The sequence below is a fragment of the Piliocolobus tephrosceles genome, chromosome 1 (genome assembly GCF_002776525.5).
Source record: "Piliocolobus tephrosceles isolate RC106 chromosome 1, ASM277652v3, whole genome shotgun sequence".
Classification (NCBI taxonomy): domain Eukaryota; kingdom Metazoa; phylum Chordata; class Mammalia; order Primates; family Cercopithecidae; genus Piliocolobus; species Piliocolobus tephrosceles.
In genome coordinates this window covers 38234390-38253117 of record NC_045434.1, presented here as the reverse complement: position 1 = coordinate 38253117, position 18728 = coordinate 38234390, and the positions used below count along the sequence as shown (strand labels likewise).

Here is an 18728-nt window from a genome sequence, read left to right as displayed (position 1 = left end):
TGAGTCCTGCAGATCCGACACCTGGCCCCCAACACCTCCTGGAGCTGTCCTGTCTTTCCGTCTCCATTGCTGTACTTCAGTCTCGCTGCTTCTCTGCTTCTCGCCTGAACTACTGCTCCTCTCTGTTTGCTTCCAGTCTTGCTTCTGTATGTACCTTCTCCAGGGTGATCATCTTCAAATGCAAATCTAGCCATCTTCTTATCTAACAATCTAAAACCTCCCCCAAGCTTCTGGGATCAAGCTTAAACTTATCAGCTTAACCCAAGAAGCCCTTCTCGATGAGTCTCTGCCTGTGCCTCCGTGCTAGAATGTGCTTCTCCCTTGTGCCCGTAAACTATCACTGGCTCTTCAGAGGCACACACCACTGTCACCTGCTTCAGTTAGCCTTACCTGATCCTTGCCCCTTCTAATTTAAATGCCCCCCTGTTGCTATGTCTTCCTCGACTCAAACTGCTTGAGGGGTAGCAGCTCTCTGTCCTTGTTTGACCTGGTATCCCCAGCCCCTAGCAGTGAGTCATATACAACAAGTACTTAGTAACTGTTGTGTGAGTCAGTCATTGACTTTCTACTAGTTGATTCCAGTGTTAGAATCCCAGCAGAATTACTCTCCTTTATCTTAGCCAGTCACCTTCAATGTCAGCGAGCCTTGGGAGGAGCAGGTATACGTCAAACTAATACCCACCAACTCCCCTCAGAGATCTCATCTGGAGCACTGAGCTGGACATAAATAATTTCCTTCTTAAGACCCGCAGCCATTCCTGTCTCAGGTCAGGCCTGGGAAACACTTAGGTACCACCTCCTAATATGCAATGGCACGTCCAACAGGAGATGCCAGGTTTAACACTGAAGTTATAGTTGTTAATATGCCCATTGTGGCCAAGACCTAGGTCTTATTCATCTTTTTATCCTCAATAATGCCTTGCAAGATAGTAGGAACTCAAAATTAGTGACCTCCATATATGAATCTGAAAAAAAAATTAGCTTTAGGGAGGGACTAGCATTCTGGACTATTTGAACTTAGAGTTCCATTACATGTATTTTTGAAACATTTCCATAATTGGTCTATAATCTCCTTATTTTACCCATCTTTGTATTCTAAATGTCTAACCAGGTATCTTTTGCATAGCAGACACTCAATAAACACTTGCTGAATCGCACAGAATCAGTTTGCACATGAGTTGTTAGCAAGGCAGACTGCTGTAGTTTTGCTTGCCGTGGGAGCCACTCTATGCATTTATGAGATGCAACCAGAAGAATTCCTCTTCTACTATGGACAGTTCACCACTTCCCATTAGTCTTAGGGCAACAGGACCTTGACGGTGGGTCTTGGCATCTTCTGCCCTGTACACATACCGGGTCACATTGTGGATGTGAACATCAGTGTGCATGAATAAGTGTGTACATCAATGCACATATACATTAAAACTCGCGCCAATATCATCTTGGTCAAGATGATATTCCAGGCTTACCACTGGCAGCATTTCTGTATGTGTGCCACCTTAGGTGTCAGTATTCCTGAATGGAGGCCATGTAGTATACACTAAAATAAGCACCTAATCAGAAGTTGAGAAATTGTAACCTCTGGCCCCACCTCTGCCAGTAACTAGTTGGAGATTAACATCTCTAAACCTCCCTCTTCTCATTTCCAAATAAAGATACTGTCCACCTACTGCATGGAGTCGTTGCAAAGAACAAATATGAACACAGAAGCAAAGGTGCTTTGAAAACTATGGCATGCTTTACACAAGAGAGCTCACACTGCTCCCCACACATATATGGAAGCAGTCTCTGGCCTGACTGTCCCTGCTGTGGTTTTGACACAGCTCAACTGCTTCCCCCTATTTACCTTCCCGTGTTCAGAAGCCCAGGGAACAATGGATGGTGACAGGGGGATGGCTCAGGGTCATTTCTGTTTGTGTGAGCCTCTGCCCTGTAGCCCCTGACGGCCATTTCAGGATGTGCTTATGCAGCCCTGCTTTGTTTCCATGGAGACAGGAAGCTCTGCTTCTCTTCATGCCTAAGCTAATGGTTTTCATCAAATCCCATTTCCTTTGAGACAAGTAAAAATGCTACGATGTTTCCATCCATACTTCCTCTTTAAATATGAGCAACAAACATACCTCACAGCCTTCCTCCCACCAACGTCTGTGCCTCAGAGGCAGGTGCCTCAGTCATTTCCACGCTTGGCATCCAGGGGTCCCTGAGCACCAGTGGATGCGGCCTGCCCCCCTCTCACGTGGACTCTCTCCCTCACCTGCCCAACTGAGGAGCCATGTGTGTTCCCCCTTTAATTTCTGTCTCTCTCTGCTTTGGGAACAGCCTTGGTACATAACATTCAGCTGCCTGCAGGTCACAAGAAACCTGCTCCCTAGGTTTCCAACCTATTTCCCAGGCTGCTTCTGAATTAAATCCTCACTAAATCCCCACTCTAAGGAGAAAGATTACAATCTTTCCAAAGGCATGTGAGAGCCAACCAAGCAGAAGAGAGAACCCATGGCCCCTCCTGTACACAGGACTGGCTGCTGCTGAACCCCCTGCAGACACCAATAAAGCCCACCCCCAACTGTGTTGAGCTTCAGAATGAGAAAAAGAAACCAGGTCAGAATGATTTCAGTCCCAGCCTATAAGGCCCCTATTGTGAACACTCCTTTAAATGTCAAAATTTATTCATACCAGCTGTTCCCAGCTGTCACTGTCACTTCCTAGGCTTCTCCAGAAGTACTAAGGAGGCATCTGCCATCCCAGTTCCATGACATCTAACCTGTGCAGGCCATCTCCCAGAGGAGCCCATGGCCCCACAGCCGGCTCAATCGAACATCCACAGGCTGTTAAGCAGGTGATGGCCACCTGGACCTAACAGGCTGAGAAAATATATGTTAATATTATCGAAGGACATAGGCAGCTAATAAGAGCTAAGGGCTACTCCATGCCAGACCCTGGGCTAGGGTTTTGTATATGAGAGAGCTTTTACTACCCCATTTTACAGAGGAGGAAGCAGGCTCAGAGTAACTTATCCAAATTCGCAATGCTAATAAGTGGTTTCTTACAGGGTTAGGCTTCTCACCCATGAATGTCAGATGCTAAAGCCCATGCCTCTTCCAAAGTACAACTCTATCCCATGCAGAGAAAGATGTAAGAGAATGAAAAGATGTGATTCCAAACCAGAGAGAGTCCATGTGGTCAGACACAAGGCACTGTCCAGTAGGATAGTGTTCTGTTCCATTTCCAGCTCTGTTAAGACACAACTTGAACCTATACTGGAGCCTCATCCAGAACACCAGTGGCTTTCGTTAGCACAGCATCTACTTTTCTCCCCAAATATATAGTAAGAATCTGTCTTAAGTTTTCCAAACTAAAATATATACACACTTAGGACAAAGAATATCAGATAAGATTACACAAACATGACATTATCCTCTCAGTAGAAATACAAGAGGAGGTCCTGTGGTCAGGCTTCTCTGGAGGCCAGAGTTATGGAGGGTGCACATTGGAGTCGTAGGTACCAGCTGGCTGAAGACAGTAACTTCTAGCAGTGCTTAGGCACAAAGAATGCCAACAAACACTCATTGAATGAGTAAATATAGAAGAAATCTCTTACGTCTTAAAAATCCCCATTCAAAATAAACATTATTAAAGTTCTTACTTCTTTACGATGTCTTCAGTTTTTCCCTCATATCCATCTCACAAATTACCACCACAGGCTCTTAGTACCACGTAGTTGGATTACTATGGTTGTTTCCTGCTTAATCCTACTGAATCTGGTCTCTCTCCATGCCAGTCCTTCCCCCACGGATGTTAGATGAATATTCTTATATACGCCTTTCATCCTACACTTTTGTGTGTGTGCAATATTTTTACTTTAAAATTTAATTTCTATTTTTTCAAAGTAACACATGTAGAACTTAAAAAGTCAAATAATTTTGAAAGACTTCTAATGCAAAACTGGCAGCCCTCTGCTTTACCTCTCCTAACCCCTGAATCTCACTCCCCAAAGGCAAATACTTTCAACTCTTTTACCTGTTTCTTCTGGTATTCATTTCTAAATTTCTAAATATTATACTTAAACACTGAAATGTCTTTATCTTTCCATTTTAGATATTACCTAAATACTTCCTTATTGTGGAACCTAAGATTTCAGTCTTTGACATCTCCTTTCCCTCCCCTTATTCAGCCTCCTCCATCCACTTAAGGCAATCACAGCACCGTAAGGGGCTATCTCAAAATTCGTCATCAGCAACATAAATTTGGTTGACAATTGAGCTGAATAGAGGACCTACCTACTATGCTTATATTTCTTACTGGTAACAATTTCATATTTCATGGAATTAAATGCTTAGAGTATTTTATTGTGTATGTGTGTGTATACAAATACATAACATACATATTCACACAGTCATGTATCACTTAACAAAAGGCATACATTCTGAGAAATGTATTGCTAGGCAATTTTGTTGTGCCAACACCAGAATGTGTACTTACACAGACCTAGATGGTATAGCCTACTGCACACCTAGTCTATATGCTGTAACCTATTGCTCCTAGGCTGTAAACCTATAGAGCATATTACTACACTAAATACTGTGGGCAATTATAACACAACATGAAGTATTTGTACATCTAAATACATCTAAACACAGAAAAGGGATAGTAAAAATATGGTATAAAAGATAAAAAAAAAAAAAAAAGGTATACCATATAGGGCACTTACCATGAATGGAGCTTATAGGAAGTTGCTCTGGGTGAGTCAGAAAGTGAGTGGTGAGTGAATGTGAAGGCCTAGGACATTACTGTACAGCACTGTAGACTTTATCAACACTGGACACTTAAGCTACACTAAATTTATTAAAAACATTTTTCTTTCCATCAATTAATCTTCACATACTGTAACTTTACCTTATGAACTTAAAAAAATTTAACTTAAGACTCTTTGGCAATAATGCTTAGCTTAAAACACACATTGTACGGCTATACAAATATATTTTCTATCCTTACACCCTCATTCTATAAGCTTTTTTTTTTTATTTTTTCTTTTTTACTTTTTAAAATCTTTTGTTAAAAGCTAAGACACACACACACAGCCTAGGCCTGCAGAGAGTCAGGACCATCAATATCACTGTCTTCCACCTCCATATCTTGTCCCACTGGAAGGTCTTCAGGAGCAATAACATACAGGGAGCTGTCATCTCCTATGATGACAATGCCTTCCTCTGGAATACCTCCTGAAGAACCTGCCTGATACTGTTTTACAGATAACTCTTTTTTTTAAGTAAGTAGGAATCAATTGTAAAATAACAATTAAAAGTAAATACACAAATCAGTAACATAGTCATTTACTGTTGATTACTATATACTGTACATAATTATATGTGTTCTACTTTTACATGATTGACAATTCAGGTTTTTTTTACACCAGCATCACCACAACCATGTGAATAATGCATTGCACTATGATGTTAAGATGACTATGATGTCACTAAGCCACAGGAATTTTTCAGCTCCACTAAATCTTATGGGACCACTGTTGCACATACATCAGCCATTGACTGAAATGTCATTATGTGGCACATGACTGTATATAGTTTCAGCAAAACCATAAGTTCTTTTGAATATAATAACACACATTAGGGAATACATTAGTTTTATTTTTTTCTTATGGATAGCATTTTTAGAGGCCTCTGTCACTCTACTCAAATCTGTGCTTGATAATCTCTAGGCTTCTGTCATCCTAGACTTCCCTTCATCACCCTGGGAATCAATCTCTTCCTTCTCTCCTCCATCGAATCCCTTGTTTCCATGAGTATCACGTTCTTCTCTTTCTTCAATTATTTCCTTATTTTTAGTGACTCACATTCACCAGTAACTCTTTCAAAATGAATATCTAAAAATATTGTGATTCCATCCTAAAAAACAATTGTTATTTGAGCTAGGTATAGAAATCTATCTTGGAAATTATTTTCCTTATGAAAGTTTTAGGAACTTCTCTATTTGTTACTAACTTTCATTGTTGCCATTGAGAAGCCCAAAGCTATCCTGATTCCTATTTCTTTGTAAATAAATTCCATCTCCTTCCTAATTACCAGGCACTTTCAGAATATTTTTTAATCTGATGTTCTGAAATTTCATGACGATTCACCTTGGTGTGCTTGCTTTCCATTAGTCATGCTGAGTTTTCAGTGTGCACTTCATTATTAATTAAACTCATTTGTTCCCTTTTACCTCCATACCCACCTTCTATCTCCCTATGAAAATTATCATTAAAGTAAAATAAAAATTTTAAAAATTACAATATATTCAAAATATGCCTTTGATTTGAATGTATTTTCATAAACTGTATGTTTTGTGTGCATGTAGTTTTATGTAAATAGTATCATATCACAGTGATTCTTTCTTGTTTTCACTAAAATCTATGTTCTTAAGATATCTTATGTTTCATGTGTACACAGTATTTGTTGCTCTGTGCTACACAGGATGCCACAGTACACACTGCTACATCCTATGCCATGGTATACACCCAATGTTTTACCTACATAATCTCCCAGTTATAGACATCCAAGTTGCCTCCAACTCCCCACTACCATGAAATAATGCTGGAAAGAACATCCTTGCATCTGTCTCAACACATCTTTTAAACTGGCAATGTGAGTCTTTTGTTTCTGGGAACATTTCTTGAATTTTTGTTAATTTTTTCCTTTCCATTTCTCTGTTCTTTTTATAGAACTCCTATTATAGTTAAAAGCTGGATCAATCCTGTTTTATTGTTCTATTTTCTAGGTAATTTCACCAATTTTATATTCCAAACATTTATTATCTTTATATTTTTATTACATTCTTATATTTTTACATTATTTCATTTTTATATTTAATGTACATTTACTTTGTAAAATGAATGTACACTTTACATTAATTTCCAAGAGCCCTTAACCTCTAAATATTTTTTTTTATTTATTGGTCAGTTATTCTGTAAATGAAATGGTTTCTTTTCTATCTCTAATCGCAAATACAGCTTTTAAAATTGTCTTCTACTCCCTGCATTGTTCATATTCCCTCAATTTCCTTTTTTTTTTTTCATGATTTTGTTTTTTATTCTTTCGTGTTGGGCATTTTCCTCAAATGCTGATGATCTCTAGATGTGTGTTCATATTTCAGAGCATGGCACAAAAGCTCATTGGCAACTCTATGCAAGCTTGTAGCTTGTGGAATGGTGAGTGTAATGGGATGACTAGAAGCCGCCCAAAAGATCTGTTCACATCCTAAGTCCTGGAACATGTGAATGTTACTTTATTTGGAAAAATAATGTTTGTAGATTATTAAATTAAGGATGTTCAGATAAGAGATCATCCTGGCTTATCAAAATGACCCTAAATCCAATGACAAGTGGCCTTAGAAGAGCAAAGTGGAGGGAAACTGCACAGACACTGAAGAAGAGGCAATATGATCACAGAGGCAGAGACTACAGTGATGTGGCTATAAGCCAAGGAATGCCTGGGGCTGCCAGAAGCTGGAAGAGGAAGAAAATCAATTCTCCTTTAGAGCCCTTGGAGGGAGCACAGCTGTATTCATCCATTTTCATGCTGCTAATAAAGACATACGCAAGCCTGAGAAATTTACAAAAGAAAGACGTTTCATGGACTCACAGTTCCACATGGCTGGGGACACCTCACAATCATGGCAGAAGGTGAAAGGCACATCTCACTTGGCAGCAGACAAGAGAAGAGAGCTTGTGCAGGGAAACTCCCTTTTATAAAATCATCAGGTCTTGTGACATTTAATCACGAGAACAGCATGGGAAAGACCCACCCCCATGATTCAATTACCTCCCACCGGGTCCCTCACGACACCTGGGAATTGTGGGAGTTACAATTCAAGGTGAGATTTGGGTGGGGACACAGCCAAACTATATCAACGGCCCTGCCAGATTTTGGACCTCTACCCTTCAGAACTATAAGAGAATAAAGTTTCTCTCACAGTTTTAAGCCGCAGAGCTACAGTAATTAGTTGAAGGCAGCCACAGGTAATTAATATAGTGAGTCTCACCAAAGATGATGAGATGGGAACCTGTTTCTCTGGTCTCCCCCAAATATCAGTATAAATTTGTCCCTTCTCTTCAGATAGACAGTTTCCCAAAAGAGGAATCCTCTCAACTCCTACCAGATTGCTACATTTTTAAGAGTCAAGCAGGAGAAGTGGGCTGGACTATGCACATTCAGTTTGTAGACTTTCATTTAGCCCTCCTGTTTTCAGTACAACATGTCAACACTACCCTCAGGTGCACCTGATGGTACAATTCCAGGCTTCTCTGATTCCACATCTACAGAGATTAAGTCTCCTAACTTTTGCTAGGGTGTGGGTTGGGTGAAGCAGATATCTGTCAGCATTGCCTGGAGGTTATAGTGGGGTAGGGCAGGGAGTCTAATGTTCCTTACAAGGACTTTGCATCAATCCTCTTGTTTTTAGCACCGTGCCTACCCCAGCTCTCAGACCTACCTGGTGTCTCCAATTTCTGAGCCTTTCTAGAGCTCTGAAGGACAATCAGTTTGCTTTTATACTGGTATTCCCTAAACAATTAAACTTCAGCTTTCCTATCACTGTCAGTTGCCAATTTTTTTCTATGTTCAAAAATGTTGTTGACATCTCTCATCTCTTGGCATTCCTCTTGTTCCCTTTGTCCTAGTGCCCTTCTTAAAATTTATTTTCTGTATTAGTGGAGTTTCAAGAAATGACCAACTTAGTTCAATCTGCCATGTTTAAACAGAAGTATCACCTTATAAATTTTCATTTGAAGAACGTATGCCACTCTGACAAAAAAATTAAGTTCAGTTTTGCTTAGAAAAATAAAAGAATCTCTAAAATATATCCCTGTCTTGGCTATCCTAAGATGTTACATTATAATTTCTTCACACTCCATGACAAGTCCTATTTTTTTCATCTTTGCTTACGGTGTAATGCTCCCCTTCCTGAAATGTCCACTCCCATATAGTCTGTGTAATCCTACTACATGTTTCATAACCCAAGCAAAATCCCAATCCTTCATGAAACTATCCCTGATGACTTCAGACTACATAGATTTGTTCTTTCCCCAAAACAAATGATTAAAACTTGTATAAGTCAGTAAAAGAACTCCTATCCTCCATTTCATGTGTTTGTATCATCTTCTTAGCAAAACATGTTTCTTAAGGAGAGGAACCACACCTTATACTTTCTGTGCTCCTGGCGATGCTTACCATGGTATTGGACACCAAATAGTTGCAGCTTTGTATAAAGTAATTCAAGCCACAAATATGAGAGTTGATGCCCAATACACTACAGAGTAAGAAACTTTTGAGGGAAAGTCTGTGTCTAATTCAACTTTATTTCCCTAACAACCAGCACAGTGTTTGACATAGGTCTCTGACTGCTGAGTTACTGAATGAAAGCATGGATGAATAAATGAACTCTCACTAGATACTGTGTTCAGTGTTGTGCCTGACGTCAAGACTTTTTAATTCCTGAAAATAATCAAGATTATTAGAACGACAGTTCACTACTGTATTCCCAGCAACTAGAAAGCATTTGGCACAGAAGAACTGCTCGGTAAGTGTCTTCTAAATGAAGGTTAAATGAATGAATCTGCCATGAGTCAGGAGGCATTAGTTTACAGTTAGCAGTCAGCAAATGAGTTAAGAAGAAAGAAACATCTGGCTCACCCGGAAAGCACTCCCAGGACTAGGTTGAGAACAAAGAAGGATCCAATGATGATGAGGGGGATGAAGTACAGCCAATTCCAGGTGGCTCCTAAGGCATCATTGGTCTGAAAGAAAGAAAAATGGTTCCTTAATACTTAAAGCCATCTTCCATAAGTAAAGCTAACATTCCTGCAGCTTCACAGAGGGTGATGTAACAAGCTCAATGTAATGCAGTTAAATATTGTCTTACTCCATTCCCAATTTGGCATTACTATGAGTTAGCTCACAATCTCCCAGGTACATAATGAAGAACATAGCATCAGCCTCACCATAATATACTGAGTTGGAATATTCTCACACCCTCGCTTAGCACATGGGAAAACAATACAGAAAGGTCAGATACTTTCCCAAGGTCACACAAACAACCACTGGTTTTATAGCATTTGGTAATGGGGGTTCTAAGCCTCTGCACACAAAATTGGGCAAATTCTCAAAAAGACAAAGGCAGGTTGTGCCCAATCTATTCCATGGATGCTAGCAAAGGCCTTGACAGGATTATTTGGAAGAAATGTTAGGGTCCTCTGCGTCTTGCTCAGCCCTTGACCTGGACCCAGCTTGCTTTCTTCCATCACAGTACAATAGTACAGAGCTGGCCCAGGCCTGGCCCCAGCAAGGCTCCGGCCAGAACAAGGAATAAATCTAGATTTGAAGAGTGATCACTTGCACTCTAATGTTAACACTCAGTGAATTAAAAAATGCTTGCAAATCCATATTCTGGATTCTCATATCACGAATCAGTTGCAAGACCCTTGAATGGTCAGGGATTGAGGCAGAATTATATCTTACGAATTAAACAAAAGGAAGAAGCAATTCTTAGCAGGATGTCTTATTAGAACCTTGAAATAGAGCCTGGGAGCCTCTCTGAAAGCTGTACCACTGAACTAAGGGTTCTCAGTCTTCCCTTTGACTCTTCCTCACCTGACAGCACCTCCAAGTCTTTCCAAATAGTCTTCCTGAATGGCATTTCACATATGCAGGGCTTTGAAATCCCTTCAACCCCGACCCCACTCTCTCACACACAAACTCTAAGACCCATTTGAAACTTACAACAGATATTTTATCATTACTTAACTGGAAAAACAAGGCCAAAGTCAAATGCCATGCCTAAAACTCACAAGCTAAATTAGTAAAATTAAGACCTGAACTCAGAATTTCTATGGCAAAGTATTTCTTGTCCCTTCAATTTACCTTTTCCCCCTCTCACTGCTAAATTTTGAAAACATATTTTGATTCATTGTCTTCATGTTTCCTGTGGACTTCTGTGACATTCTCTTGTTTTCTCCCAAATTATCTCCCATTCAAATATTCCAGTCTGCAGAATATAGCCTCTTACCAATCATGGCAGCTATCACTGTATAGTCGATTCATCCATTAAAAACAGTTTGACTTTTATTTTAAGTTCAGGGGTACATGTGCAGATTTGTTATATGTGACTCATGTCACAGTGGTTTGTTGTACAGATTATTTCATCACCCAGGTATTAAGTCTAGTACCCAATAGCTGCTTTTTCTTGATCCTCTTCCTTCCCCCACCCTTCACCCTCCAAAAGGCTCCAATGTATTGTTCCTCTTCCTGTGTCCATGTGCTCTCATCATTTAGTTCCCCCTTATAAGGGAGAACGTGCAGTATTTGGTTGTCTGTTCCTGTGTTGGTTTGCTAAGGATAACGGCCACCAGCTCCATCCATGTTCCTGTAAAGAACATGTTCTCATTCTTTTTAAGGCTGCATAGTATTCCATGGTGTATATGTACTGCATTTTCTTTAACCATTCTGTCACTGGTGGGCATTTAGGTTGATTCCATGTCTTTGCTATCATGAATAGTGCTGTAATGAGCATACGCATGCATGTGTTTTTATAAGAGAATGATTTATATTCCTTTGGGTTATAAGCAAACCCAGTAATGGGACTGCTGGGTTGAATGCTAGTTCTGTTTTTAGGTATTTGAAGAATCACACCAATAAAACAGCTTCTAAGGCAATCTCCTTTCACCAAACTTGTGTGTTTTGTTTTGCCGCTACACTATTCAGAGAGAGATAATTGCAATTGAAGCAGAATACAAGTTAAAAGTAAACAAGAAAATACTTTCTGAATGGGAAGGGACAGATGCAGACACCTGCCAATTTCAGTGTGTAAGATGGAGCTCTTTGGTTCAATCAAGTCTGGTCAGTTAAATACAATCAGGGAAGATGTGGGCCAGACCTCAGAGAAAACTGTTCCTGAATATTAGCAGAAAGATGCAGAGGAACTAGATGCCAAGAGTTGTGGAGGGTTTTAACGGAGGTAGGAAGCCATTTTCTCTGAGTTTGTTAAGACATGGACCTTCCCTATGAGCTGAAAAATGAATTGCAATGATATTTGTATAGCTAGCTCAATGTTTATTCATGATCACAAATCAGTCCTTCTGTAAGGCTGGCTAGCTCTGATGGTTCACCAGTAGAGTTCCAGATTAACAGGGTTTATTCACTCTATGGCTTAGCCAGCAGCCAAACCCCCCAGCACCACAACATTCCTTGGCAACAAAAACTGAGTCTACATCCAGCACCCAGATAGGACTTTGTTGCCAATAAACATTAACAGGTATCAGCAATAGCAATGATGAAATTGTGACTTTTAAGATATTTTTGTTCTTAAATAATTGAGCTACAGTTTGAGGGTGGCTCAGAGCAATTTCACATGGGTGACTACTTGCAAGGTATGCTGTAAAGAGGATGTCCAATATTACATTGTTCTCATTGCTAGAGATCTGTAAGAAGTTAATGTATTTTGTGGAAAAGGGGCTTCTGTAACCAAAGACATTTGGGAAACACAGCAGATTATATTTTCTTCTGAGCCTGTGACGAGATCCACAAAAAAAGAACATTATTTACCTTGTTTCCTCCATCATTTCATAGACACTTTTGATCATGGAACCCTCATTTTCAGAGAAAATCTAGTAACACATCAAGGAATAAAATCTATGAAATGTAGGAACTACAGTGGGTCAGAATCTGGAATGTGTTTCTCAATTCTATAAAAAACCATTGACGAGCAGTGTCTTTTGATTCAGCATTTTGTGAGTATGTTTTGGTGCTGCTTCAACCTATATTCAGGCAGAAACGCTAACTGTCTGCTCATTTCTGTATCTGGCACCTAACTAAGGATTTGGCATGCATAGATGGTCAACTAATCAAAAAGTGTCCACAATTCTAATAAGAAGATTCTCCTGTTAAAAATACACTGATACGGTTCATTCTGATAACCCCCCTCAATCTGTGGAGATTTCTCTGAATTGCCGGAAACATCATCCACCACAGTGTTGGGGCCTGCTGGATGAAAAAGGAGGAGGATGGGAACTAGAAAGAGAAAAAGAATAGCGGGGATGACACCAGCACCAGCAAGGCCCTAGGGGTTCTTGAAGATGACTGACAGCTTAAAAGATTCTTTTGGAGAAAGTAGCTTGACAGCTCCCGTAGGTTATCACACGCCTTTCAATAGGCTCGCCCCACCCTCTCCAGACCTTGCTCCTCTCCCTCCTGTTTCATTCTTCCTGGCCAGGTGGCTTCCCACTCCCCTTGCATGCTTGTCCATGGGTCAGTGACACACCCGGTAGGACAAAGGGACACACCTCGGCAGGAAGCAGGCTAGCAAAGGAATCCATGCTTCCCTTTTTCAAAATGGCATGGTTCTTTCTGAGGACAGTTGGGGCTTCAATCTCCTTCTGATTCATCATTATTAAAACAAAATTGTCCAGTGTAGGAGAAACAACGACTCAAGTGTCCTTTGAGATTAAAAAAAGCAGCAGCAAGTACCCAGAAAGCACGTGAACTGGGAGTCAGGGTGAAGTTGCCAGTTCAACAGTGGAGTTGTGACTGTTTTCTTTCTCGTGGTGTGCACGTTTCTGTCTCAGCAGGAGGTGCAAGAGAGGAAGGTGGCCGTGAGCGAGAGGGAGAATCACTCATTCTCTCTCTACAGCATTCCCCCGGCTTCTGTGACAGAGTGGCAGTTCTCACAAGCTCCTTTCATGTAAGACTTGCACTGTATTTTCCCCAGCAACTCTTCCTTCAGGAACACGGGACAGCCATGCTAAGTACTCCAATCAAGATCCTGGCCCCACGAGAACCTTCACAGCCCAGACCTCCACTGTGGAGCAGCTAAGGGAAACCAGGGCCCTCCCTGCAAAGAATGCTGCCCAGAAAATGCTAGCCCCTCCATCCCACACCACTCATGCAACACCTACTATGAGTCAGGCATCACAGAAGAGCGCTTCTGTTTGGTCAGTGTCCTCTTACATGGGGCACTGATGCTCCTCCCATCTCCCAACACCCTCCCCACCCAGCCCTTCCCTAGAATGGCATGCTGGCTGCTTTCCATCTTCCTCACCTGCCGATCCCCTGAGTGACACACACATGCACACGTGCGCATGACGAGGGTGATGACAGACAGAAAGCAGTTCGGGGGCGGCGGCCCACCTGCACAAGAGTGCTCAGCGGGTACCAGTCCTGACATTGTGGGAATGTGTTCCTTTGGGAACCTGACTGATGAGGGTGGCGAGCTCACCCACTCCCTGCGTAAACAGGCACACATGGCAATTATCACATTAATCTCCAGGGGATTGGGGGAGATGCTACAAGGTAGGGTGGGAGGAGGATTAGAGAGAAGGATGGAGATAGAGCAAGCAGGAGGAAAGGGGCCCCATGGGTCCCTTGAGCTGAGGCTATGTGGGCAGGGCCCAGCCCCCAGCCCCAGAGACAGGTCTCTAACGGGGTTCCCCGGGGATCCATGGAAAACATTCTCCCTATCTGTGCATCCTCTTCACAGAGCAGCTCTAACCTGGGAGGCTAATTGCCTATGATTGAGTGGGAAGGCTGAGTGTATTGGGGCTGGGAGTAAGGCAGATGCTGATTCCATGGTCCTTTCAGAAGCAAAGGGTCTCTGGAAGACACCTGCTCCAAAGGCTGGCAGCAGCACCTGGTTAGAGCAGGGCTGGCCTAGGTAGGGTTTCTTCCACTGCGCACTGCCAGCACCTGTGGACAGACAGTTCTATGTGGTGGGGGCTGTCCTTTCTGTGCCTTAGCAACATTCCTGACCTCTACCCATTAGAGGCCACCAGTACTTCTCCAGATGCAACAATCAAAAATTGCCAAATACCCTGGGGGGCAAGATGACTTTTGATTAAGAACTGCTGTACTCAAGGCTCCATCTCAAGGAGACATCTTCGGCTTCCTTAATTATTAACCAAGCTCAGGTCAGGAGATGGTTGGAGCAGCCAACATAGGCTAGCAAAAAAGCCAGGCCATTCATCCCTCAGAAGCATCTGTCCAAAGCCTCTGCTGACCACTCCCAGGGAAAGGAAAATTCACAGAGCAGCGAGCAGGGAAGGAAAGAGGTCAGGGACTAATTCAGTTGCTTCACACTTTCCCTCATAGCCACACATCTGGCCTCCTGCACCTCACAGGCCAACACACCCTCCACTAGGCTCCCATTTCCTCCAGCACCAAGTGTGACAGCTCCTGTCCCACCCCAAGGGACTTGGATTCCATGTCTTAGAGTTGAAATGCCATATTTTTTATTCAACACATTCATGGGCCACCTACTATGTGACAGATACTTTTCTATGATTTCAGGATGATGAGTAAGACAGTCTCAGTCCCAGTCCTTTGAAACTTGTGATCTAATGGGGGAGACACCCATGAAGCAAGTGCGCACACAAATGTAACTTTAACTCTGGAGTGCAGTCAGTGCTATGAAGGGAGCACAGGGCACTGGGGCAGGTGGGCCTGCATGGTCCAGGAGGTCAGAAAAGGATGTGCTGAAGCTTTCAGGGAAAACAATCACATGGGAGTCTAAGAAACTACCTTGGCTGAGACAGCAGAAGCCAGAAAGGCAGTGGAAAGGTTAATGATGGAGGTGGAAGAAAGAGGGAGGAAAAGATGAAGATGAAGACATGCCAAGAAGTGAGGGACCTATAAGAAGGAAAAGGAGGGTGGGAAGGCTCTCTCAGAATGAACTGCTACTACCTTGCAGTAGCAGCCCCCCAGAGCTCTGTGTGGATGTTTTGCTGAAATGCAAGCCATAAAGGCACCCTTGATTTTGTCAAAATATATATCACTGGACAACCAGCCTCCAGATAACCCTAAGGCCTTCCTCATGTCCCTTTCTAGGCACTCTATCTCCCACCCCAAATGTAACATCACCCCAACTTTTAGAACAATCACTTAGATTGGCCTAATTGGAAATCCCATCTGAACACTTCCCTGCATGTGCTGAGCCATCCACAGGAATCAGCCACCCAGGACAGCCCTCTCCCACCCTGCTCCTGCCTTCCTCCCTGTCCGGCTCTCACCAGTAAGGATGTGGCAGGTTCTGTGGCACTCTCGCCCATGTCTCATCCCCCAGCTGCTACATAACTGTTGGCTGCTAATAACTCACACCTGCCTCACCCCTGTACGCTTTTCAGATGCTTGCCCTTGCCTGACAGACCAGCTTCACCTAGAATGTTATTCCTGCCGCTGCTGGTGATGATGGGGGGCTATAACAGATAACGACCTAACGTAGGAGTTATCAACGGCCCAGCCCTTTTGCCACTGGGTAAGACAACTGCAGTGGTAGAATTCACACTTTGGGCTGCCCATGGAACCAGGCTGAGGCTTTGCCTAGTTTTTCCCTTGACCTATTCTGCTTCCCTCACATACCTACGGGTAACTCCTAAGAGCAGTCCTTCATTAAAACACTGCCACAAGAAGCTCAACTTCACAATTAGTTTCTAGGGAATTTGATTTAAGGCATTCTATCAGGGTTTTGACCACCATACAAAGCTGGCAGCACCCCTCCCCTGAGTCACACAAGTTGGATGGTGTTTCTACCTCAAAGCCACTGTACGATTCCTCTGACCACACCACATTTTAGGAAAAGGATACAATGTACAGCATACCCCACACATCACTGGGCAATTAAATGTCTATAATGGGTTTCCTGCAGACTAGGAAATCCAGTCATACACTTGGAAGAGGATGATGAGAACAAGTCATCCAACTCATCATTCCGTAGGAGAAGAAACTGAGCCCCAAGGAAGCAAAGCGACTTCCCTGAGGATCCAAGCAACTTATCAGCAGATCTGGGGTCACAATCTAGAACCAAAATGGGTCAACTTCTTGCAAACCCTTGACTCTTCATGCCTGCTTTAGTTCCAGAACTCTTAAAAGCAATCCTACCCATACTATTACCACCTTCTAGGGAAGAACGAAAGACAGATAGGACAGACACCACTAGGATCTTGCAGCCAGAAAAATGAAAGCTGTCTTCTCAGCCCCCAGGCAAGAGGCAAAGGTTGGGAAACAGAGGAAAGAATGAGGACCTAGAGCTCCCAGTGAAACATAAGCACCTGCTGCCACCCAGCCAGGAGGCTGAGCCTGCCAGGCCCAGGAGCAGGGTGTTTCACTGAAACTTGGAGCCCTCAGTATATTTAATAAACATACTAAGCCTCCCCACACAAACAATCTCTGGAGGCAGCATCTGACTTAGCCGGGGGCCGTTATGAGTAAGCAAGGCTTCCCACACATTCTGGTCATTCTGAATCCTCTGGACTTGATGCAGCTACCATCTCCCCGCTGCCCAGAGTGTCAGTGATTGTCACTGAGGATGCAGCAGTGCCGTAATCCAGAACCACATTTCACCACCTATTCTTCCCCTTCTTTTGCCAGCGGGAAAATGCAGCAGAGTGTTTGGCAAAGAGGAGTAGCACAGAAAGAAACACTCCTCCTCCCAACCTACAAGCAGCCACCCGATGCTACCGAAACCAGGGTCAGGAGCTCTGGCCAGGCAGCTGCAAGGGCAGGCATGGCCCACCCCAGATGTGGGCAGCCCTCACCACTGGCACTGGGCAGGCAGGTACCCGTGTGTCAGTGAACACCCATCCACGCTCCTGGGAGGGCAATTCAAGAGCAAACAGCGGTGCCACATAGAACTACGAAAGCTTCTGTGGCAGGGTTTGCAAAAGTGGGCACCTCCAATATGGGCAGGGTTCAGGGTCCTGCTGTGCTTAAAATCCCTCTGGTTAAATCCTAGTAATTCCAACACTGATGTCATGTGATGTTTATCCCATCCCTCCCCTCTCCTTTTCCGAACTCTGATGCAGAAGCCCAACCGGGAGACGCCGGATCCTCTAAAGAAGGTCTTCTTGTAACTGCTGGGGCTGATCTGGGTTACACAGGGTTTCAATATTCTATTCTCTCTACTTTTGTGCATGACTGAAAATTTCTGTAATAAAAGTTTTAGGGTTTTTTCCAAAATAAAATTAGTTTATTTAACTAGTTCTGGGTCATGGGTGAATTTTAAAAGAAATCCTTTTTTAGTCAAAACAGGGAAAAATGTTAATAGTGATAACCTGTGGGGGGAGTGAGGGGGTAGAAATGAGTTATTCCTAAAAATTATTTTTATACTTTGCAACTTTCATACAATAACAAAGTGTTGTTTCAGGGTTTGAAAAAACAATGATTATTAGAAAAAATTAAAAAGAAGGCCCTCTGCAACCACTGCCCAGGGTGCTGGAGAGGCAGACGCTCTGGGGGGGCCAGGACAGAGGTAGTTGACCCTGTGCTGGGCCATCCAGGCTGGGATCCTGCTTTGCTTTGGGAAAAGGCCAGTGTGTTGCTCTGATACCACCCCCACCATATGCAGATCAGCCAAAGCAGGTGAATTTGAGAGAGGATTAAAGAGAACATGCCCAGTGGTGATGAGCTAAAGTGCATCACCCCTTTGCCCCTTCTACAGTGCTTGCTGATGCGAGATTTGTATTCCTTAAAGAGAGGCAAGCACCAGAAAGGGCTCTGAGAACAAGAGGGGAGGTGAGTATCAGAAAAGCAAAAGAGTACAGGAGGCTTCATATATCCTCTATTGTGAATGTTTTGTGCAATGCCCATCCTATTCCAGAAAGAACATGCTGGATAATACCAAGGTAACCTCTCTTCAACCAGTCCTTCTCTGATTCTCCACTTTGTCCTATGGTTATCAGGGATCAGTCCTTCTGG

At 42.8% G+C, this 18728-nt stretch overlaps 1 protein-coding gene across 3 annotated transcripts in view; it reads right to left on the bottom strand.

Annotated features, from left to right (window-relative positions):
• Positions 1-18728, bottom strand: part of CACNA1E (calcium voltage-gated channel subunit alpha1 E) — a 335424-nt gene that overhangs the window by 152970 nt on the left and 163726 nt on the right. For all 3 annotated transcript variants that reach the window (XM_023203509.2, XM_023203510.2, XM_023203511.2), the window contains exon 7: positions 9684-9787. In XM_023203509.2, the coding sequence (XP_023059277.2) occupies positions 9684-9787 (104 nt within the window). The remainder of the gene's footprint in view (positions 1-9683; positions 9788-18728) is intronic.